Genomic DNA, 23,638 nt, shown 5'->3' with positions numbered 1-23,638 from the left:
CAGCGCTTCTGTGGATCCCTAGTGATATCTGCATTGCTTACTGTATTTATTTCCTTGCTTCACTTGAAAGAAAGTTACTGTTTGTCGTTTTTGCATTTAAGTTACCTGTAACACATTGCACTTGTTACCTGGCACTTGCTCACTAAAGCAATTATAAGTCAGCACTAAAAATTAAAAGCACTACACCCTCGCTCCCCATTGGCCCTTGTTTTCAATTATAAAGGAATTCCCAATATTATTCTAGCATGTCCAAAGGTCAGTTGTCAATCTCCTCTCCGGTCCAGCTGGTGAATATGGGAATCTTGAGGCAATGTTACAACTGCCTCATGTACACAGACAACCCTCTCCTCCTCCCAACAAATTCCAACACATGTGAGAGATGCAACCATATAGCCAAACTGGAGGCTAAGCTCTCTCAACTCAGTACTGGCATAACCAGTCAGGAGGAGAAGGAAACCACAATCACTACAATTCCAGTCTCACATAGACCTACCACGACAGCAAACCAAACACATAATCACACAAAAACATACTCGGAGGCTCTAAATAAAGATCTGCCTAAGCAGCAGAGACCTCCAAAGCAGACACCCAAGCAACCGCTACCCCAAAACAAAACACGTGTAACACATCTCACAAAGCCAGTGTTCCGAACAGTCAGAGCCCTTAAGGCTAAACAACACACCTGATACACTTGTAATAGGTGACTATCGTCAGGCACACTGACGTCCCGCTCACCAGGCTGAACGAGGAGAAGGTCACGGTGAGCAGCCTGTCTGGCGCTAGGATCTGCCACATAACACAAGCACTCGGGTCACTCCAAGGCAAGTACATATATGACTCAGTCATTGTCCATGCTGGTGTGAATGACCTGAGACGTACCTCCCTGGACTACATGAAAAGAGACATAGAGGAGCTCCCTGAGCATGTAGCCCAGGCTGGTATGACCCTGACCTTGAGTAGCATCTTACCCTCACCAAGAATGATGCCACAATATGAAGACAAGTTGATCATTTTCAACAATTGGCTTAAGTATTGGTGTCATTCAAAGGGGAACCAATGCCTGTCAGCTTGGGATGATATGCACGACAAGCCACGATGCTTTGCTAGGGACGGCTTGCACCTGTCACCCCTGGGCTTTCGGATATTGGCAAAGGCTCTTGCTACCCCAATAGTGCCTTTTTTAGGCAAGGCTCAAAAGACAATCCCACCTCCATAGGTATCACAAGGGATAAGAAACTAAGAGTAATGCTACTCAACGCTAGAAGTCTAAACCTCAAGATGCACGCACTCGAAACTCTCCTTAGCATGGAGAACATCGATATCTGTGCAGTAACAGAACCCTGGTTCAGGACTCCCGAGAGCACCCCAGCACTACCAGGTTATACCTCATACCATGCTTTTCGGCCCCAAAACTTGGACCGAACCACAAAAGGAGGGGGAGTATCGATATTCAAAGATACCCACACCTCCAGGTTGGTGGCAAAGCACGAAGCATCAGAGACTATCCATGTGCAACTAACAGTGAGTAAAACTGCCTTCCAGTTTATAGCCTGCTACAGACCACCCTCCCAAACCCAGGAACCCCACTCGGCCTTCCCGAGAACACTGAAAAATATGAAGGTCTCTCCGAACACCATTATATTGGGCGACTTCAACTACCCAAACATAGATTGGGAGCATTACTCTAGCTCCAAAACCCTTGCCCAAAGGTTCCTAGAATTCATAAACTCAAATGCTATGGAACAACTTGTTACCACTCTCACAAGAGGGGAAAACATACTGGACCTGATCATCACCAACATGGGGACTCTATGCTCCAGACCAGAAGTGTATCCCTCACTGGTAAGATCAGACCATAAACTGATCTCACTGGATATTCACATCCCGACCCCACCCCCTGCCCAGAAAACCACAGTGAAAAACTTCTCTAAAGCAAATTTCACACTCCTCAAAACCGAGGTGGAATCCTTCAAAGCCCCCGGGCCTGTGGAAAATATGGCCCAGACCACAGAATCCTTTATAAATGCATTCTGTGAACACCTTCAGGATTGCATGGATCATGCAATCCCAAATAAAACCAAGACCCAATCCTCCAAAGGCAGACGACCTGTCTGGTGGACCCCAGCCATAAACAAACTATACAATAGAAGGAGGAAGCTACTACATGATAGAGCAAAATCCCAAAAAGGGAAGGCATCTCTGATCAGTATTAGCAAAAAACTAAGGGCACTCATAAAATCGTCAAAGGCCAGCTTCGAGAGAAAAATTGCACAGGACACTAAGGATAATCTCAAAGCTTTCTTTAGTTATGTTAGGAACCTGGGTGGGAATTCCCAGATATGCTGAGAATTAGTCCAAAATGACAAAAAATACACTGATCCCACAGACATTGCCAACATCCTAGCGGACAGGTTCAGCGCAAACTTCTCCCCCCCCCACCAAAAGGGCAAATATCTATCCCATTAGAGTGCTGCCCCCCTGACATCTCAGATGCTTAGGTGGGAGCCGCCCTCTCCAAAGCAAAAAATACAGCATCAATGGGACCAGACGGTGTCCCAGGCTGCGTCCTACATGAACTCCAAGAAGAGCTAAACCCAAACATAAAACTACTGTTCAATCTCAGCCTTACTACAGGATATGTACCCAAAGAGTGGCGTACAGCAACAGTGATCCCTCTCCACAAAGGTGGTGCCTCAACGGACCCTGGAAACTATCGCCCCATAAGCCTGACTAGCTTGGTCTGCAAAGCTATGGAAAGGATCATCATGGACCTCATAAATAAAGATATTGGGGATCTACAGACACTGGATCCTACCCAGTTTGGCTTTGTTAAGGGCAGATCCTGCCTCTTAAACCTGGTTGACTTCTTTGAAACAGTCACCAAGGCCATTGACGAAGGGAAGGTGGTCCACACAGCCTATCTGGACCTCGCAAAAGCCTTCGATACAATACCCCATTTGGGCATTATAGATAAGCTCACCAGCTTAAATATAAAACCCTATGTCACTAGATGGGTTGCAAACTGGCTCAAGGACAGAACCCACATGGTTAGAATTGCTGGAGCCATGTCAGACTCCAAACCAGTTACAAGTGGCGTCCCACAAGGCTCAGTCCTGGGACCTCTCTTGTTTGGTATATATTTCTCGGAGGTACAGGCCAACACGGAAGGACTGTGGCTGACCAAGTTCACAGATGACTGCAAACTGGGCGCCATAATCGACTCTCCAGCCGACACAACCATCCTCCAAAAGGGCCTCATAGAAACAGACAACTGGTGCCAGAGCCATGGCCTCAAGCTAAATGCCAAAAGTGTATAGTCATCCCCTTTGGCAAAAACAAAGTGCCCACAAATTACCACATAGGTGGTAATCCATTAAGTACAGAAGAAGTAATTAGGGACCTGGGGACCCAAGTTGATAGCAATCTCTCATTTGACAACCACGTGGCCAAAGTGGTTAGAAAAACATTTTATATAGCCCACCTAATCATGAAGGGATTCACATCTAGATTAGGGAGGTCATCGTGCCTCTTTACTCATCCCTCATCAGGCCCATAATCGAGTACAATGCCCCTTTTGGGATGTACCTTACCAAACACCTGCAGCAACTGGAAAGACCCCAAAAGTACCTCACCAAGAGGATCAAAGGGCTCAAACAGATGCCATATGCTGCCCGGTTAAAGAAACTCCAGCTCTACTCAGTGGCATACCGCCTGCTCAGAGGTGACCTGTGCCTGACGTATAAGGCCATGTCCAACCCGGAATTAAGGGACATGCTGCACCTCAAAAATCCAAATCCCATCGAGCTACACGAGAGACTTGAACCTCAGCCCTGAAATAAATAGGAAATGCTGGAGGGACAGATTCATAACCCAGAGGCTCCCTTCACTCTGGAATAAAATCCCAGTCCAGGTTAGGCAGAGTCCCTCATTGACTCTCTTCAAGAGGAATCTTGATGAGTGGATGGGAGATCGTAGGTTTACCCCGGGTATCACTTCTGTGTCACTGTTAGACAGAGGCACAGTATACTAACCTCGAAAAAGGGCATAGCAAAATTAATTTAAAATGGGTGGCGAAAGCCAAACATACTCTGGCTAGGCTTATAAATGCCCTAGGGCAGATAGCCTAGTATGAACCTATGAACCTATGTGAATAAAAATGTAAAGCAAACAAAGGTCAGAAACTCCCATGCTGAAATTCCCAGTGGTGACAAAAGACATTTGTCAATGAATATTATAATAGGGAAAGTGGTCGTCAGAGAGGATCTATTCTACATATAAAATGGATCTGGGAAGAGTGTATGGCAAACTTTCAAGTGTCATTTTGGTCCAAGAAGAAAAAAAATCCACAACCAAAGTTTGCCTTGTGGTCCAAGATAAAGACATTCTAAAACATTAGTCTGGCTTCGTAACCTTTCAAAATCTAGAAATGCGACAAAGGCCAAGGAAGTGCTGAATGGACTAAGGCTAGACAGCAGGAAGAACCATGTGGCTTTGCTGTGGTACTCATACTGTGGATCATCTCTGGAAGACAATATCCTGGCCATGTTTGGATTACACACTGCCAAATCAACTAGCTTGCAAGTAGGTCTGGGTCAGAGACGGCCTTGCAAGCCAGGCACAGGTCACCTCTTAGCAGCCTGCAGGAGACAGAATACAGTAACAGGGATTTCAGTCTTTCTGCGCAAGACTTATTTTGTGTACCTTGTAATTTCTTGGTGAGAAACCTTTGTGGTCTCTCCAATTGTTGCAGGTGTCTGGTGAGGTACATGCAAAAGGGAGTGCTGTACTCAATTACTGGTCTGATTGGGGCTGCATATAATGTAATTCTAACATCCTTAGATCTAGATGTGATGCCTGAGATGTGCCATACAGAAGGATTTCCTTACTACTGTGGATATGTAATCGTCAAAGTTAAGGGTGGTATCAACCCGAGTACCCAGATCACATACCATTGGGTCTACACATAGGAGGGCACTGTCTATAATGTAGATAGCAGAAATGTTATCTTTCCCAAAAGGAATAATAATACATTTTATTGCATTTAGCTTCAATCTGTGTTTTTGGCACCAATCATGTGTCCGCATTAATCCTGTCTGCTGTATATTAACATTGTTGGGGGATTCAATGATTGCTGTCAATTTGCAATCATCAGTGAACTTGGTCAGCCATAGGCAGTCCAGGTTTGCCTGGAATTCAGAGAAATAAATTCTGAACAGTAAGGGGCCTGGATGGAACAGAACCCTGTGGTATGCAACTTGTTTTTTTGCTAGAGGTGAAGTCATCCACTTTGACAGTATGTGCCCTGCTGATGAGCCAGTTGGCTGCCCATCTGGTAATGTAGGGGTTAATTCTCAATTGGGAGAGTTTCTCTATAACACCTGAGAAGGGGATTGTGTCATATGCCTTGGCTAGGTCAAGATAGGCAGTATGCACTGTTTTCCCTTTTCCAGGGCCTGGTGACTTTCTCGAAGAAGTTTGAACTGGGTTAGGCCCAGAGTTTGGAGACCATCTATGTCCTTGTTAATAAGGTCCACAATGATTCTTTCCATGGCTTTGCAGATGAGGCTAGTCAAACTTGTGGGCCTATATTTCACAGGGTTGGTTAATGGTCCCCCTTTCATACATATTGCTGCTGTCCTCCATTTCACCGGAACATAGCCAGTTCACAGGCTGTGGTTAAACAGGGATCCAAGTGGGTCTGTTAGGTCATGTTTTAAGTTGTTTAAAAGGCAACCTGGGATATTGTCTGGTCACATTATTGCCATGTTTTTGGGCTTGGAGTGCCAAGATGACCTGCTCTCTTGAGATAATAGCATAAGGAATGGTAGCGGGTATTCCTTGGGGGGGGGGGGTGACTGGAGGGGGTGAGGAGGTGACATTTGCTCCAAATCTGTCAGCTAACAGCTTGGCTATTACCTCCTGTTGAGTACTGGTGGCATCATCCACAACCAGCTCAGCGCACAGCTGGGTATTCCCTTTAAGATTTTGGACATAGATAAAGAATGCCTTGTAATTATCCTTAACTAGGGAGGCTATTTTTGTTTCATAATCAGCTTTGGAGGACTTGACAAGATCTCTAACTTGTTTAAACTAGAGAGGGATTTCTTCCTCTGCTGAGCCAGCTCCCTCTTGTTCTTGATCATTAGTTTCTTTCTCTTGTTGTATAGTCTGTTTATACTAGGGGTCCACCAGAGTGGCTTGTTTTTTCGGTAAGATCTGGTTTTAATCCGGTCAGGTACAGCCGATTATATACAACTGCTTAAGTGGTTATACAGGGCATTAATGTATACCTCTGCATAGGATTCCATGTTATTTGCATTCAAAGGGGCTTTGAAGCTTCTCATATCATCATTTAGTAGGAGACAGTTCGTCTTTGAAAAATTCTCAAGCGTTTTTGAGCTTGGTCGGGTATCTGATCTTATAATTACATCGAACAAGACTGATGTATGGTCCGATCTTACCAGGAAGGACATCACATGGGCGGGGTGCAATGCTCTCCCAGGTGTTAGCGAGTATTATGTCCAAAATGTTTGAGCCTCTTGTGGGTGTGCTGACTGATGTTCCAGAGCATTTGCATTGACAAAGTCCAACTTCTGAGCCAGCATGTTTTGGTCATGTATGTTTCCCAGTTGACGGTAGGATAATTAAATCACCCATAAGTAAGGTGCCGGGCTGTATGGCAAGTGACTCAAGTAAGTCCAGGTATGCGGTATGCTTTTCCTGTTTCATGATGGGGACTTAGAGCTAGCTATGATGTGATAGGAGGCTTTGTCTATAGTTAATTGGACATAGGGTAGCTCAAGAGAGTCATACTGTTTGACCAGTCTCATGGCGTACATATCCTTAATGAAGATGGATATGCCTCCTCCTTTGGTTCCTTCATGTTCAGGTTGTGGTCTGAACATATGGAAGGCACTGTAGCCTTCTTGGCTAGGACGCTTTCCACACCTTTGAACCATGTCTCAGTAACTGCACAGATGTCAAAATCTTCCAAAGTGAGGAGTGCTTTCAGGGAGTGCAGTTTCTTGTTTATACCCCTAGCATTAAGCAGCAATACCATGAGTTTATCTAGACAGGATTTTGTTATGCTGGAAGGTTGGTTATTTTGACACTTCCCAAAAAAGGCACAATAGTGGTGGCTAATGCCTTTGCCAGTATCCAAAAGTCTATAGAAGACAGGTGCAGACCATCTTTGGCAAAGCAGAGTGGCCTGTCGACCATGTCTTCCCAGGCTGACAGATATTGGCTCCCCTTGGACTGACACCAGAAGCTAAGCCAATAGTTAAAATCAATCATTTTTTGTTTGTAATGTGGCATCATCCTTGGAGAAGGTAGAATGCTACTTAAAGCTAGGCTTACGCTTCCCTGTGACGCATTATCTGAAAGCTCAGTCATATCTTTCTTTATACAGGGTGCATTTCAAGTCATTCACCCCCACATGAACTGTGACAAGTCATACTGGTACTTGTAGTTCAGTGACTTCAGTGCTTAAGTGACTTGACGAATCCTGGCACCTGACAGGCAGCTAACCATAACCCGCTCCTTATCCAGCCTGGTGGGGGCCGCATCCATGTACCGCACAATGGAGTCACCTATGATCAATACATTAGCTTTTGTGGTGTTACGCCATATGGGCTTATTTGTTGAGATACTGGTGTTATTATGGTGGGGTTGACAATATACGTGCTGTTAAAATCAAGTACACCACAATAGCGTAGCTTCATCTCTTAAAATCTGTAAATATGATGTCTGCAAATATGTTAAATGCTGTAGCACACAGAAATGGATTATAAGGGAAAGGGAACAATTTCACACAAACATTCTAAACACTACAAACACAGTTATCAGCAAGAGTGAAAGTTTTTAAGAATGCATAAAGTCTTACACCACAAGGGCTCTCAGGTTCTTTGCTCAAAAATTACACTCAAAGCCAAAAACTAATACACCAACAAAGGATCAACATCAGAGACAGTTTTTAAACATTACTCTTAAATGAATACAAGACATATTTTGCCTAAACATGCATTTTCTGAGCAATAACTATGGCTGGTGTTAGCATTTTGGGGCCCCAGCAAACGTCAAGTCAGGCCCCCCTATGTACGTTCAGCCTTTCAAGTATCACCCCTGCAAACTGCCAGCCCTACAAAGCAAACTTTTAGTTCATGCTGCAAACTTATAGGAGTAGACTGATCTTTAGCTACAATGCTACATGGACTTAAATGAAATGGTGCCCTAGGCCTACTGTATCATGCCCCAACACCCCCACACACCTCCAGTCATCCCCTCTGTTTCTCACCATCTTGGGCTCCCCACAGCATGCACATTACCCTTTCCCTATTTTACTCACATTTTTTCAATAAACTGTAACTTTCTTTATGTTCTAAAATGCATCTTAGTGTTTTTTTTATTTTATTTTTATACAACTTTTTCATCCAATGAAGACATAAACATAAATTATGATTAAGGTGATTGTGAGGAAAGTGAAAAAATAATTATTACAGAAATATATTAGATTTTTTTGCTCCTAGACAATATACAAACCATACACAAGCGATAATAACCTTCTTCGTACACCTCTGAGGTCCGTGAGAAAAATAAAAGAAACAATGACCACACGATCCTCATCCCAAACACTAGCTATAATGACCTCTTGGGCGCCGCACACCTAAGGTTTGACTGTCATTAAAATTAATGAAGTAATAACCACACAAGCATGTTGCAAAATATCAAGATAAGATAATTGGCCGTGGTTGGGTGGCCCCCAGCAACTACAGGGTTCGCTGGTGCCTAAAAGCCGGCAATAACAAATAATAAGAAACTCTAATGTCTGACATTATGGACTTATTTTATTCCTTAAGGATTTACAAATAAAAAAATTACAAGTGGCAAGACAAAATTAAGAATAGCTGAGATGTACAAATATTATCAATCTTTATAGAAGAAAAAACTGTGATACCTTAACTTCATCATCTTACGCCAGCTGGCGATACGACACCCGCCTACCTTTGCAGAAAACAAGCACCACGTGGTACTGATAGCTCGGAACTGTTTGCTCTATAGTTCTTCTGAGAGCCCCTCAAGTGTGGATACTTTTCACCGTCGTCTCCGACTCAGAGTGCCACATCCTCTAATGACGTCACTGCATACCGCCATATTGGAGAGCTTAACTCTGCTGGATTTGTTAGTTACCGGGAGGGGGGTTTGTCTTACTGTGCAGCTTCTTTGGGGACAATAGTCCCGCAACTTTATGTGTCCCCTAGCGTATACCTTACACCCATAACATCTAAGTAGTGTCTCTTGCACAAAACACTAATTATGACTTCTGTGATCCAGCGGAATTCTGGCCTGGTTCAGAGAAGAACCGAGGCCTCTCGCGGAGCTGCGGCTGCTGATAAAGACAAGGCACTGGGAGAGGATGACAAGAGCAGAAAAGAGGATCAGGATGAGGACGAGAAGGGAGATTCTAAAGAGACACGATTAACCCTGATGGAAGAGGTGCTATTACTTGGCTTAAAGGACAGAGAGGTGTGTGATTGTTTTTCTGTTTTAAGTTTGCTTTGCATAATTTGGGCAAGAGCACAGCAAAACACATTCTTGCCGGTGTTTCAAACTGTATTCTTTTCATATCGTCTGTTTTATTTTTATAAGTTGGTGAAATTCTTATCAGATAGTAATCAGTAGTTGAATGTCATTTGACAGAAGCAATATTTAGAACTGATGTGTGCACTTTTAGATTTGTGTTGTTTGTGAAGTACCGCGATTCCTAAGAATGTTTTTTCTTTTTATAAGTAGTTGCATTGTATAAAGCCTAGCCTCCAGCAACACTGGCGGGTCTGTCTTTTGCAGGAGGACTTGACGTTTGAAAGGTTGGTGTGTGTTGTCACTGAGCAGTAAAGTTTGTTAATTTTAGATCTTCCCGTTTTCTAGTTAACTTTAGCAATAAAGTCACGTTGGAGACGATACTTTTCTAGAGTTAAGCAGCTAGTGTAGTTTGCTATAGAACATTTGTGTTCTTGACTTGTTAAGTGGGTTGGTGTTGGAGTAACGTAGTGTTGTGTTTCTGTTTTCTCACCCTATTCTGTGTATGTGGTTTAAAACGTGTTGTTTTGTCTGTATCTCATACTTTTTTGGTAAATCAACATTTAAAAACTATTAAGAATTCTTGTTTTAAAGTATTACACGTTTTAAAACATTGCATAACCAAAACAGGCATAGTATTTGGCACTAGTTTGCAAGTACTCTTTTTGATACACAACCTTCCCTGCAAAAAAAAAATCTACATTCACCATAATTATGAACTAGACAATACTATTTAGCTGATTGGTACTCTCTTCGTAAAAGTACTGATGTTGACTGACAGTGTCTGTCCTGAAAGTTACTGTGAGCTTAGTGCTCTGATGGTAGCACCCTACAAGGTATGCTTTATCATTAATTCACTAAGGTGTGCAAGTCTCTGGTTGTGCTGACAGTGATGTGACAGTATATTGATATACTATTTTTTTCTGTGTTTCTGAAATAACACTGGGGGATCTGAATATTGTTTTGCCTTATAACTTGACCCTCCATCATGCTTTATTCTGATTTTGTAGTGCAGTAAAATAGTTTAATAGGTTGTAGTTCTGTACTTTTAAGTGTGAGGAGGACTAGTCCAAGTAGATGTTTCTAAAGAACAGCATTTGATGGCTTTTCTCAACACTTATTTGTGCAGATTTTATAGGTACCAATTTTTCTGATACAGGATGCTTTGAAAGATGGCAGAAGCTGTTACATTTTTATTAATGGCGACCTTTTACTATGTTGGGAATCTCGTTGCCAAGGCCCATAATGTAGAAACCGAATAACTGAAGATCCAGACTTGCGTATAGTAAGGTGGAGATTGCCCTGTCTCACAGGAAAGGGAATATTCAAAAAAAAAAAAAGTGCAATCTTGGAATTGGTGAATATTTATTTGATGGTGAAGGAGACTTTTCCATATGAAATTCACAGAAGACCAATGTTCGATACTCCTTTTCTTTAATCCTCTCCAGGGGGTGGGGTTCATCATTTTGAGTGACTGCATTACAAGTCCTGACATTTCCTTAAGCAGCTTGTTCTTGTGTTGGAAAGTGTAGTAGCGGCTGTTACTGTAAAGTAACGAGTATCTTTAAGTTGATAGGTTTTGCTGTCTGTATTGTAGGCAACTGTATGATTAACTCATCTCCATGTTGATGTTTTTCTAATTCCTGTAGGTATTAAGATTATCTTAAAAAACAATGATTGTACTAACTGTAGGGAGAAAAGTGTATTCCATAATCTTAATATGAGTTGAGGTAATGTTTAATGTGTCTCACTTTTTCTTCTTATGTTGACTTTCTCAGCCATGAGTTCTTGTTGTAGCCTTTCTTATAGAAACAGATCATATATTCCATTGCAGACCAGTGGTCAGCTCCAAGAAATAGAATGCAATCACTGTTCCTGAAGCCTTTTTGAGAAGTTTGGTTTTCCAAGTGTCTTTACATTTTGTAGTAAGGAAACTTACTTTTCGGGCTGTTTCAGGTGGCTTGCTCAGATGCAATAAAGTATGAAGTGCTGCAATGATGGAGTGACTAGAGAGATGATGTAAAATTAGTGGGCTGGACAGCAGAACATGGTTTGCTGACTTTAGTTAAAAAAACAATGATTGTACTAACTGTAGGGAGAAAAGTGTATTCCATAATCTTAATATGAGTTGAGGTAATGTTTAATGTGTCTCACTTTTTCTTCTTATGTTGACTTTCTCAGTCATGAGTTCTTGTTGTAGCCTTTCTTATAGAAACAGATCATATCTTCCATTGCAGACCAGTGGTCAGCTCCAAGAAATAGAATGCAATCACTGTTCCTGAAGCCTTTTTGAGAAGTTTGGTTTTCCAAGTGTCTTTACATTTTGTAGTAAGGAAACTTACTTTTCGGGCTGTTTCAGGTGGCTTGCTCAGGTGCAATAAAGTATGAAGTGCTGCAATGATGGAGTGACTAGAGAGATGATGTAAAATTAGTGGGCTGGACAGCAGAACATGGTTTTCTGACTTTAGTTGATGTACAGTGGCCAAATTTTTAAATTATCTACTATTGCCTGAGATTTTTCATCATAAGTTTTTCTTTATAACAAGTTTCTTGATGCTACTTTTTCTGCCGTCATAGGTGAGATAATTGCTGCAGCACTTGATATGTTTTGTAGCTTGAGAGCATCTATTAAGGTAATTCTGTTTCTGAATTAGTCATCAACATACTTAGTTTATCAAGCGCCCATTTTCATCTGTTGAAATTTGAGAATAATCTGATGGAAAGTGGCCCTAGTACAGAGGTCTGTAACTTTGGTCAGAATAACTTTTCCTCAGTCAAGGTGTATTTATTTTTTATCATCTTGCTCATGTTGGAAGCCCGTTTTAGCATCCCTTCCTATTGCTAATTTAGTTTGGAGCACTTCAATCCTTAACCTCCACAGTACTTCCTGGAACGGAGGTGAGCTTCGTCTTGGTAATGTTGACTAGCTTTCTTTTGAGCCCGCAGAGGTTTTTGTCTTGAAAAATTGAATGCTTAACTGTCATCACATTAGCTAGTAATGATTTGAAGTTAAAAAGTACTCAAGTGTTTTTACTTTTAATTTGTTAATTGAATACGGGCCCGCAGAGGTTTTTGTCTTGAAAAATTGAATGCTTAACTGTCGTCACATTAGCTAGTAATGATTTGAAGTTAAAAAGTACTCAAGTGTTTTTACTTTTAATTTGTTAATTGAATTCGGGCACTGATCCCACTAGACCTGTTTCACTCTCATCCTGGGGTAAACACAGTAATTGCATGACATTGTATAAATACATTGTGGATGACATTATGCAGAGTGAATATGTTGGTTGGCTTAAAAGTATAAAGGCAGTAGATAAATGATATTTTATATAGAGTGACTGACGAAACACAGTATATACAGAGTGGAAATCCAAACTGGTATGGTGAAAGAATCTTAATGAAAAGCAGAGTCGGATCAAGGTGTGTAGAGGGAAGATGGATAGGAAGAGGTTAACTTATTTGACCAGAGAGTGAGAGCGAGCAGTTGCATTTTCCTAGGAGTCTTGACATTTGCTTTTATATCTAATTGGAAAATGGATCAATAGGAATGATATTTAAGAAAAGAATGGGGAGATTGAGCTTGGGGGCAAGGACTGTGAAAGCATGGTGTCTGCAGTGAAGCCTGGTGTGAGATGTTGCAGGAGAGGACCTAAGCAGTTAAGATGTCTTTTCTGCAGCTCTGAATACTCTGAGGCTAGTGTGAGTGGGGTTCTCATTCTTGATAAGTTTAAATAGCTTTAAGGTGAATAGAAAGGCAGCAGATTGTTTCACGGGTAGCCAGCTTTTTCAATGGTCTTGCATTGGTGCTCTTCATTTCTTGGGGGAAATGTTCCCATTCTTGTATAGTGTTCTGTAAGGTTATGATAATTTTGCGTACTAATGTTTTTCAGAATGATTTCTGTGACTGTCAATCCTCCCCATGTGGTTCTTGAGCCTAATTGTTCCCCTGCTAGTGGAGATTTCCCAACACAAAGGCCTGACCTGATTCAAGCAGCTGTGTCAGTTGGTTGTGCCTTCACTGGCCACCCTGCAATGAGGGTGTTTCTGGTTAGTCCCTAACCTTTCCCCTGTTGGCATACATGAGCACCTGCATCTCTACAGGGTTTATGCCTTTCCTATACATGTGAAAGGCCCTCACCTAGACAAGGTGAGATCTGCTGTCTCTGACATGGGAGTGCCAAGCCCATATTTGTGGTCTTCACTGTTTTGGTGCATAGCAAGCCATTGCTTGCTTGCTTGCAGGCAGTTGCTGAAACAAAACCACCATTCCTCCTCTCCTAGGATGAGTGTGTCAGGGTTGGCTGACAACTCCCATCTCGCTTGCCCAGCTTTTACAGTGCCTGAACTTCTTCTCGAACTGTCATCAGTCAGGGCTTCGTCCTTGTATGCCACAGATCAGGACTACTAATCTTTTTTCGTTTCTGTGGCCATCCTTAGATTTTATTTTGGGGGGCTCACAGGATTCTAGGATGGAGGTTAAAGTTTGTGTTGAGAGAACTAAAACTTTCAGATGTGTAGTTAGTTGATTGTTCACCCAAAACACTCTGTTTCCATACCAGAATATGCAAAGCATTTACATTGTCCTTGTGGTGATTTTTAAGGTGGGATGCCTTTTCTCTGGCATATATTCATGAAGCATTATAAGTGAGATGCCATCAGAAGGGGGGTTTTGCTAAGGCAGTTCTTACAGGTTGATGGAGTGCCACCTTTCATTTGTAGATGAGAGAGATGTCGCTGTTGTCAACTGTGGTAATTGAAGAGATGGGAATGGTTGATGGGCGGTTATGCAGTGGTATGATGTCATTTCAATAACAGTAGATATCCAGAGGTTTTACTTTCTGTTCATAGATTCAGACTTTCAGTTCTTCATGTAGGTATGTATAAAAAAAAAGTATCTTAAAAAAAAAAGTCTTTGTTAAATGTGGTTTGTTTTATTCAGTGTTTAGTTGACTGAGGGGGCATGAGATGTGGAATGGGCCTACTTAGGGACCTTGTCACATTGGGAGATCCTAACAAGAAACAACTGTCTGATTGGTAGACATTTGCTTGGTGGTGTAGCACTGACAGACCATGACATCAGTCTATAGGGGGCCTTGATTTTAGTCCTGATTGTTAGTGAAAATACTTTACATTTGTCGTCATGAGGGTTAGAGATATCAAATGTTGACATGAATGTTACTTTGCTTTGAGTTGAGTGGTTCTCTGTTCACATATATAGGTCATAGTCCTTTCTGGGGCTTCTTGACTTGAAGATCTGAAGACCTAGCTCTTATACATGTAGTCAGCTAGCTGCAAGGATGGATCCTGTGACTTAGTAACATTAGACCACGGGAAGGGACCATTAATATTGTTGGCAAAGAATGCAGAGACACAGTGCCACCTTTTTATGGCTATACCCAGATACTATGGTTGAAGATACTGGAATGGATTAATGATCTACTATTGTGGTGGCCGCATCACACACTTGTACTTTTGAACCATCTTCCATCAGTAATCCCTCAGTTTTACATCTCAGTTTTTAGGCTGAGCAAGATCTCTGCAGCACAAACTAGTTACTTGTATTGTTGCCTAATTTCTATATGATATGTAAAGTTTTATTGGATAGTCTAGCCCTTTCCATATCATTTCCTGTTACCAGCACATCTTGTGTTAAGAGCACAGTACAGATGAAACTTGCAGTACTGGCTAACTTGTGAGCTTCATCCCTAAGCAGCTTAGTCTTGAAATATTACAAATAGTGCGATGTTTGTTATAGAATAGATAGTGGTGTTCCTGTTGTGAGTTAGGAAGGGAACAGGTATTCATTGAATATTGGACACATCCCAGGGCACAGCTGTGTTTTACCAGATAACATACCTGAGCATTATCTTCCGAATACTATTTTTGTGATATCTAGTTTAATATCCCACCAGACTGCCAACAATTAATGTGATGTCTCTTACTATCCTGGGTCAGTAACTAAGGAGCTTCAATCCTCACTACTGATTCCAGTGTGAGACTGTCAGGGGAAATTTTCCCCTAAGAGCACAACAGGAACACTATGGGACTGGACTATATACTTCTGTCCACCCTTAAAGTACCTCCTTATTGCACATTCCAGAGCAATGTCTTTCATTTTAAGACCTCTGCACCTACACTTAAATAAATAAATAAAATCTCGCACATCCAAACACATCTGGGAAAGTCTGACACAGACTTCCATCTGTGTCCCTTCCCCAAAGTAATACTGCCACCAAGCAGTGTCTTCATGCCTTTCTAAAGCGGTATCAGGTTATGAAAACTAAGTATTGAAACACAGTAGCAAATTACCTAAGCAGTCAGGCTTTTAGAGTAGCCTGGTAAGTTTTCAAGGCAAGTATAAGCACTCTAAAATCACTAAAAATTATGTTTGTCCAGCCATCATGTAAGTTAATAAAAATATTTTATATTTAATCATTTTGCTCATTATTAAACAGTAATTTCCCATAAACACAATTCTGTCACCAATAAAATTAAATAAATACTGTAGAAGAGAGACCCAGCATTCAGAAAAACTTTAACTTGAGCTAGCTGATTAGTTAGTTGTAATTTCCTGACTAACTACGGAACACTGTCCCTGATCTAAACTACATTACTACAGCAGAGCAAAGGCAGGCTTGCAGTTCTTGAGTCCTTTTTGGATATCCACTGCACAGTTCAACTGGCAAGTCTTCAGCGGGCTCTTTTATAGACTAGCCTAATTGCCAACTGTTCGAGTTCTAATTTTCATTTCATATTTTTAAGTTCACCTGTTTTCTAAAAAAAAATCCTTTGTCTTTCAGCTTCTGACAGTAACACATGGCGATTGTCAACATTCTGATAACATCATCTGCTGATCAGCTGAGTCTGAGCCAGTTTACCTTTTAGAGTCTCTCTTCACAGACGTGCACAGTTAAAAATGTAAAAGGACTGTTCAAGTCTTTAAAACTTTCTGTTCAAACAGATCATAACTCAAGATGTAAGAAATTTACAATATCATAGCTAGTCATGCTGGCATACAGTATACGGGTCAATCTGAATATATGTATATAAACTCAAACCAGACATGCTAGAAAGTAAGTGTTTAGTGTCTTCACAATCTTAACATGTGAAAATCTGCTAAACTTTTGGAACTGCAGTTGTGTAAGGTGTGCTTGTTTGTTTTATGACTGTACCAATTTATATGTTACTTTGGCCTGGTTTGTGCCTGAAAAGGGTCTTCTGTCCAGTTCACCCAGCCAGTTAAATTGAAAATACGTAAAAATATTAAGGGAGGGGGCAGTTAATTGATGTGTGAAGGGACAAAGTAGTGTTAAAATGGAATGAACGTATATATATGTAAGACATTTTATATTTGTGTGTGCGTATGTGTATAATTTATGAATGACACTAAACGGGATACATACTTACCTTTAATAGGAACTGTATGTGTCTCAACCCACCTCATGTTCTTGGATTAATTTTTATTTATTTTAACATTGCTTTACATTTCGTTGACAGGGTTAGTTCCACTGGGCATGTCAGTTTTCAGGGGTGACCCAAGCTGGTATTTTTATGGTTGAGGAATTTTGGCTAGGATGTCAAAAGAATTCCACTATTTTTTGTAATGATGGCAGACACTTTTGCACCAGAGAGAGATATTGGCAGGAGATAAGACCTGTTTAACTGAAGCGAAGCCTGAAGGATTGTATAAGTTGAAACTGTGATTGTGAGTGGTCTGAACAAGAAAATAACATACCCCCAGAGCCAGACTATGTAAAATTGTCAAAAAGAATGATAGTGACATCCATGTAGCTGCAGTGGTTTGAAGAGAACACCCATTGGAGCATTTTTCCCTTATAGGTATCTATCAACAAACTTGTATGTGGTACAACTTGCAAAGCAGAAGGGGGAGGCTTGTACTAAGCTTACTAGAGCTGCAGGAAGGTAGCTAATGTATGCAAAAACAGCAACATGGGTGCATTTTGTAGAACATTTACTTAACAAATAATTGTTTTGCTTATCTGAGGAAATTACAAATAGATGTGACTTCTGGACTTGAGTACTGAATCCTTTGGTTCTGCAAAATGTAGATCTGAAGGGCAGTTTATTAATTTAGAGAAATGTTTTTCTATGTGTGATGTGAGCAAAGAACAATACTCGGTAAGATTGCAAAGAATTTGTGATAAACAGAAGGAAATAAATGCGTTAACTGTATAGTACAGAACTTTGAAATTAAGAAAAGGTGAAGGCATTTATGCAGTTCTGGTATGTCTTGAAGGAAAGCAAATTAAACAAAATCGGTGGTGTGTGTAAGTTTGTGATTTTACTTAATCTATATTTGATCAGAGTCTGTGGGATGGAATCTAAATGTACAAAAACACTTATGCATTTTCATGGTATAAACACAGTAGTTTGACTAATGCTAACCAAAGCCATGCTTTTTCTGTGGGTACACTGGGAACGTTTGTGAAGGTAGGAAAAGGATGATGCGAGTGGTATTGTTAGTTCTTCTGCATACTCCATTCACAAGTAAGAAGTCTGGCCCTTGGTTTGATTGCAAAGAAAATTAAAAATTTAAACTAGAACACATGGGGAGAGGAAAGTGTTAATGTAGCAGGAAATTCAGGAAAATGAAGATGGTGAGAAAAGGGTGCAGAATTGAGACTTGTTTGAATATTTTGATGAAGATTTTTAATTTTTTTCTTTTCAGGAAGGGGAGCAAACAGAAGTTCTGTGAAGAGGAAGAATATTATTGCCCTTTAAAACAAGAATGTACATGAGTGAAAGTAAAATGGGAAATTAATAGTGGTGAGGAGTGTCGCTCGTCTAGCCAGGATTAAGTAGACTAACATCTGTGGGTTCGGATCAAGCACCTTTATTAATATGACCGCATCAGGATTGAGGGTTAGTAACTTGAACTTAAACTAATAAACTGACTACTCCACTCATACATGTTAACACTCTGGCTGTTTACTCAAAATGGTCCTGCTGCCTGCACATTCTCTCTCTCTATGTGCACGTCCCCTTACTTTGAAATGCTTCTTAAAGATACAACACACAATCTGATGTACATCCTCCCTCTTTGAGAAGTAAGTCATGCATAGTTGGTTGTTATTGTGTCTTTCGGCTTGTTATTGTGTCTTTCGGCTTTTCCCGGTTAAGTCATGCATAGTAATAATGACAATAATGTTTGACATGCAAATGTGCAGAAATAATTCTTTGTCATGCAGTTTTACAGAACTAATTACAAGTAAAACAATCCTGTCCAGGTTGCTGCATATTTTACACTAGATCTGGAAATACGACCTGGTCATGTGACATAAAAATTAGGATTGGGTTTAGCAATGGGGACTGTTGGTGATTGTTCAACTTCAGGGACATCATCAGGAACAGGACTAGGTACTAAGACATGTCCTTCAATAGGAACATTGTCTGGGTTGCTCTGAGATCTAGAGTCTGTATCACAGGTATAATGCTGCGATAGCAATTCAGACACCAGAAGAAGGTGCTTGCAATTCCTTCTGTATTCTATACCCTCAGATTCTATAAGGTAAGATCTCACCTCTGCACATACACCTCTCACTTGACCAATTCAATCAAAACATTTCGCTGTTTGCATCCTCGCTATCTCTCCTTCTTTCAAAGGATGAAGAAATCTGCTCGTTTTTATCAACGTAGGACTTTTTTGAATAGCTGGGCTCTGATTGCTCTAGTGTTTTTAGCATTGGGCACCAACAAACGAACTGATAGGCAAGGTGGTTCTAGTTTGCCTAGATAGAAGTCTATAAGCGATTGTCACGGGGTATATTTCTGAGATTAAGCAAATTCAGGAAAACACCGGTATTGTCACGCTTTGACCTCTCAGGTAATTGCTTTGCACTTTTTACTGCACATTCAGCTAAGCTGTTTGACTGTGGGTACTTAAGGCTACTGATAACATGATAAAGTCCCACTGTTTTGAAAATTTCTGGATCAGCTGACTGGTAAACTGGGTACCGTTGTCGGAAATAACTGTGTGGACTACCATGGACTGAGAAATAATGATTCAACTTCGTAATGACAGTACTGGACGTTGGGTTAGGTAGCGATCCATCTCGAGTCAATTCGAATAAGAGTCTACCAACACTAAGTAATGTTGGCCATTCCACTCAAATATGTCTGTGGCTACTGTTGACCAAGGTAGTTCAGGAAGCTGTTTAGCTGAAGTGGCTCTTTTTGCAAGTGCGGTTTAGTACTGTTGCATACTGAACAAGATGAAAGTACTCGTGTCGATATCTTTTGACATAGGCCAAAATACTAATCCTCTCGCCCTTGTTTATTTTTTTAGCTTCAGAACCTGGGCCTGGGTGGCCATGATGCCAAATCTGGATATACTCTTGTTGCAAGGGACAACTTTAAGACCTTTGAAATGTTACCATCTTCCATCACCATCTCATCCCTGTAAGGAAAATAGGGTCGCACTTCTAGTGATACACAAGATTGCTCTGACAACCATCCAACACTGATGAAGTGGTTGAGCTTTTGCAAAATTGGATCAGTCTGTGTGTGCTAAAGTCTTGTGGTAGAAACATTACGCACTTCCATGACATCAAGGTTGCAATTCTCTGTATCAAGCTTTTCTGTGGTATTTCTGGGAGATCTGGATTAAGCACCAGCCAGATAAAGATGTTTTCCTATCGTATAGACCATTTTGAAGTTGTACTTTTGTAATCTAAGTGTCATTCTTTGTAGTATTGCTAGAGTTGTGTGCGTAGGCTTCTTTTAAAATAGTGACTAAAGGTTGATAGTCTCCATCTGAATAACTCTGTCATAAATATAACCATGGAACTTCGAACATGCAAACACAATTGCCAAAAGTTCCTTTTTGATTTAAGTGTACTGCATCTCAGTTTGGGTAAGAGTTCTACATGCATAGGCTACTGGTCTGTCCTCTTGAATAACTGCACCAAGACCGAAATTTGCAGCATCACAGGAAAGAATCGCTTGTTTGTGGACATCATAGTATCTCAACGTAGGTGTACTGGCAATTTTCTCTTTCAGTTCATCAAATGCTCTTTGGTGGTGGTCCAACCAGGCCCAGGTAACATCTTTACGTGTCCGCTCTGTTAAGGGTGCTGATAATTCACTGAAGTGTAGTATAAACTTGCCCAAATAGTTGACCATACCACGAAAACGTTGTAAGGCTTGGATATTGTCTGGAGCTGGCATCTCAAGAATGTCTGTTTGTTTGAAAGGATCTGGTCGTAAGCCTGAACTGGTGAATAAATGACTGAAGTAAGTAACTTCTGTCAACCTGAATTTGCATTTCAGAGGGTTGAGCTTAAGAATCACTTCACATGCTCTTTCCATGACTTTTCTGAGGTGTGTGTCCTGCTCTGCTTCACCATTGCCTCCAAGTAGTAAATCGTCTACTATAATAGCACACAGCCTAAAAAAAAATGTTCCATTGCATGCTGTAGCTACCAAATGGTGTACTGAATGTAGTCAGTAGTGAAGATTTTTGATCAAGCATTAATTGCCAAAATGAACTTTTTGTGTCTATGACAGAGAAAACAGTGGCATTTGGCATGAGTTTAGCAACTTTCTTGACTGTACGCATAGGATGATGGGGTTGCTTTAGTGCTTTGTTCATGTCTCTTGGGTCAGTACATATTCTGATTTCATCTGGACTTTTCTTATGAGCAGCTACCATGGAAGGCACCCATTTCAGTTGGTTCTGTAAGTGGACAAATCACTCTTGCTGCACCATTTTATCTAATTGGACTTTGAGTCTGTCTTGTATAATTATTGGAACTCTTCTTGCTGGTCTGACCACTGGACTGACATCTGGGTTTAACTTCATGGAGTACACAACTGGAAGTTTGCCCGGCTTGTTTTTGAAAATATCAGCATACTCTTGAGAAAATAGCATTGGTGAAACTGGAACTGAGACGTGCTTACATGATTACCTTTTTTGGTAAAGGAAAGCAATTTCATTTTTAAACTGTCTCTGAGATCTAATAATGACTGTACTGGTCTTTTGACTACATACAATTGCAACATATCTATCAACTGTACAGATTTTCACAGAATGTCCAGATTTTTGCCTCATATTTTTGGTGTGTTCCTCCTAAAATCTGTACTTTTCTGGCAAATAGCTGAGGATTGAAATCATTAAATAATGACAAACATTTCAGTTTTAAGACTCCGTATCCTTCAGAAAATATATGCTAATGCAAAACCTATTATTCTGTCAACTTTCTAAGATTGTAAGAGCAATATTTAAAATCTGTCCCACCATCATTTTAGCCTTTCCATATTTTTTGTTCTAAGAGGTATGAATTGCAAGTTGTAATTTTCTCCAGCAGAGTAACATGAAAGCACTACGGAGCCTTCAATTTGAATTTCTTCACCTCCATAAGCAACCAGCTTCACACAGTTGGCTAAATTAAGTCATTCCCCAGCTCTTATTCTAGCAAATGTTTCTGCTAACATAACCTTGCACTTTGAACCAGTGTCCACTTTGAGCTCTGTGGGTTTACCATTAATCAGGACAGTGCAAAACACTTCAGTTTTTGCCAACAAATCTACTGCATTAACCTTTTCACCAACCACCGGTACACCATCTACATAAAAAGTGTAGTTGCAGCTTTCTGTGTGATCAGCTTGCTTTTTTGAGTAACCTTTCTTAATAAATGAATGTGGCCTGCTTGATTTACAAAGCTTTTGAAAGTGGTTTCATTTTCTACACTTATAGCATCGTTGACCAAATGTTAAGCAACTTTCTTTTTAGACTCATGATTGGTACCACAATTGCGACAGTTAACTAAGACTTGGCTTGTGTTTTGCTGACTCACCCTGTGCTGTGCCAAGCATGTCCGTTTTACTGAGCTAGCTGTAGGACTTGCTGGAAAGGTACGGGTCTTCCCTGGAAACCCTGCAGGGGCTGTAGCAGCTGCCATGTGTTTAGACCTGATGTTCATCGTGTTACCCTGCTGCAGTCATCACACTTGGGTTATCCTGTCGTCAGGCGGTCCCGCAGTCGGCCAGAATTCCAAAGTCTTGGTCCGGCGTCAGTTGCTGTCGCCTCTTTCCTGACGTCACTGCGCCAGGGATATATATATAGTGCAACCGGCGCCATTTTCTTCAGTCTTTCTTGCCGCTCGGTGCCCGAAGCAGAAGCAGTTCGCAAGTGCTGGTCGGCCGACTCCTGAGATTTTCGAATTTCAGACCGAAGTCTTTTATAAAGCTAAGTACCCCGTTGGGGAAACTTTTCTTGCCTCAGACCGATGTCAGAAAAAGTTAACAATTGTATTTCGTGTGGGAAGCAAATACCTCATAAGGATTTTCATTCTTATTGCATACTTTGCCTAGACCCAGACCACAACGTCACTTCTTGTCGGTTTTGTGCTAAGTTTAATAAGCGTACTATTAAAAGACGCTTTGATTTCGCACGACACTACTTCGGTAGGAAATTTAACTACACCATGCCGTCGGAGCAACCGATTACCGGCATGCACAAAGGATAAGGACAGACAGCCCAGGCCGAAGCCAGATTCCGAGGCCTCGGCTGATCCGGTATCCGGTTCTCCGGTCCACAGTGAGGCTCCAGCACAGCCCCTGACTACCGCAGATGTGGAATCGGAGACATCTACAGAAATTTTGGCGGAAGGCACCAGGCCGACGCAGCCATTTAGTTCAGGCCCTTCCGACGATATTGCTACAAAAGATGTCAGTGCTACAGAAACACCATCGGTTTCTGAAGGCGTTTTCAGACTGACGGCTCTCTCTATTAAAACGTTTTCTAAGTGGAAGACTCCTACTAAATCTAAAAGGACTGCACTTCAGTCTCCTGTTCAAGGCCCCATGCCTAAGAAACAGATACTCAAAATGGCTGGAGATTTGATTTCTTTAATCAGGGGTTCTCAGCCCCTTCCTGACAAAAGGCCTAGACAAGAGGAAGATAATGCATCCTCTGAACAAGTGTCCATTTCTTCAGACTCCTCTGAGGACCAAGATTACTCCTTCTCTCCTTATGAAGATTCTGATGCTGAGGACTCTATTCCCTCAGCTTCTCCTCTTGAAGACTACTCCTTTGGGG

At 41.2% G+C, this 23,638-nt stretch overlaps 1 protein-coding gene and 1 long non-coding RNA gene across 2 annotated transcripts in view; one reads left to right on the top strand and one right to left on the bottom strand.

Moving 5' to 3' along the window:
* The window catches only part of LOC122803655, a 58,966-nt gene extending 49,946 nt beyond the window's left edge, over positions 1 to 9,020 (bottom strand). Inside the window, exon 1 of the long non-coding RNA XR_006365131.1 lies at positions 8,957 to 9,020. This is a non-coding gene — a long non-coding RNA (uncharacterized LOC122803655). The remainder of the gene's footprint in view (positions 1 to 8,956) is intronic.
* A 130-nt stretch (positions 9,021 to 9,150) lies between these two features.
* Positions 9,151 to 23,638, top strand: part of GOLPH3 (golgi phosphoprotein 3) — a 620,776-nt gene continuing 606,288 nt past the window's right edge. The window contains exon 1 of the mRNA XM_044073422.1: positions 9,151 to 9,525. Coding sequence (XP_043929357.1) covers positions 9,316 to 9,525 — 210 coding nt within the window. The 5' untranslated portion in view covers positions 9,151 to 9,315. The remainder of the gene's footprint in view (positions 9,526 to 23,638) is intronic.

The sequence above is a fragment of the Protopterus annectens genome, chromosome 1.part1, assembly GCF_019279795.1.
Source record: "Protopterus annectens isolate FY-2018-M chromosome 1.part1, PAN1.0, whole genome shotgun sequence".
Classification (NCBI taxonomy): domain Eukaryota; kingdom Metazoa; phylum Chordata; order Ceratodontiformes; family Protopteridae; genus Protopterus; species Protopterus annectens.
Note: the sequence above shows the minus strand (reverse complement) of the source record. Positions and strands in the feature narration are given on the sequence as shown.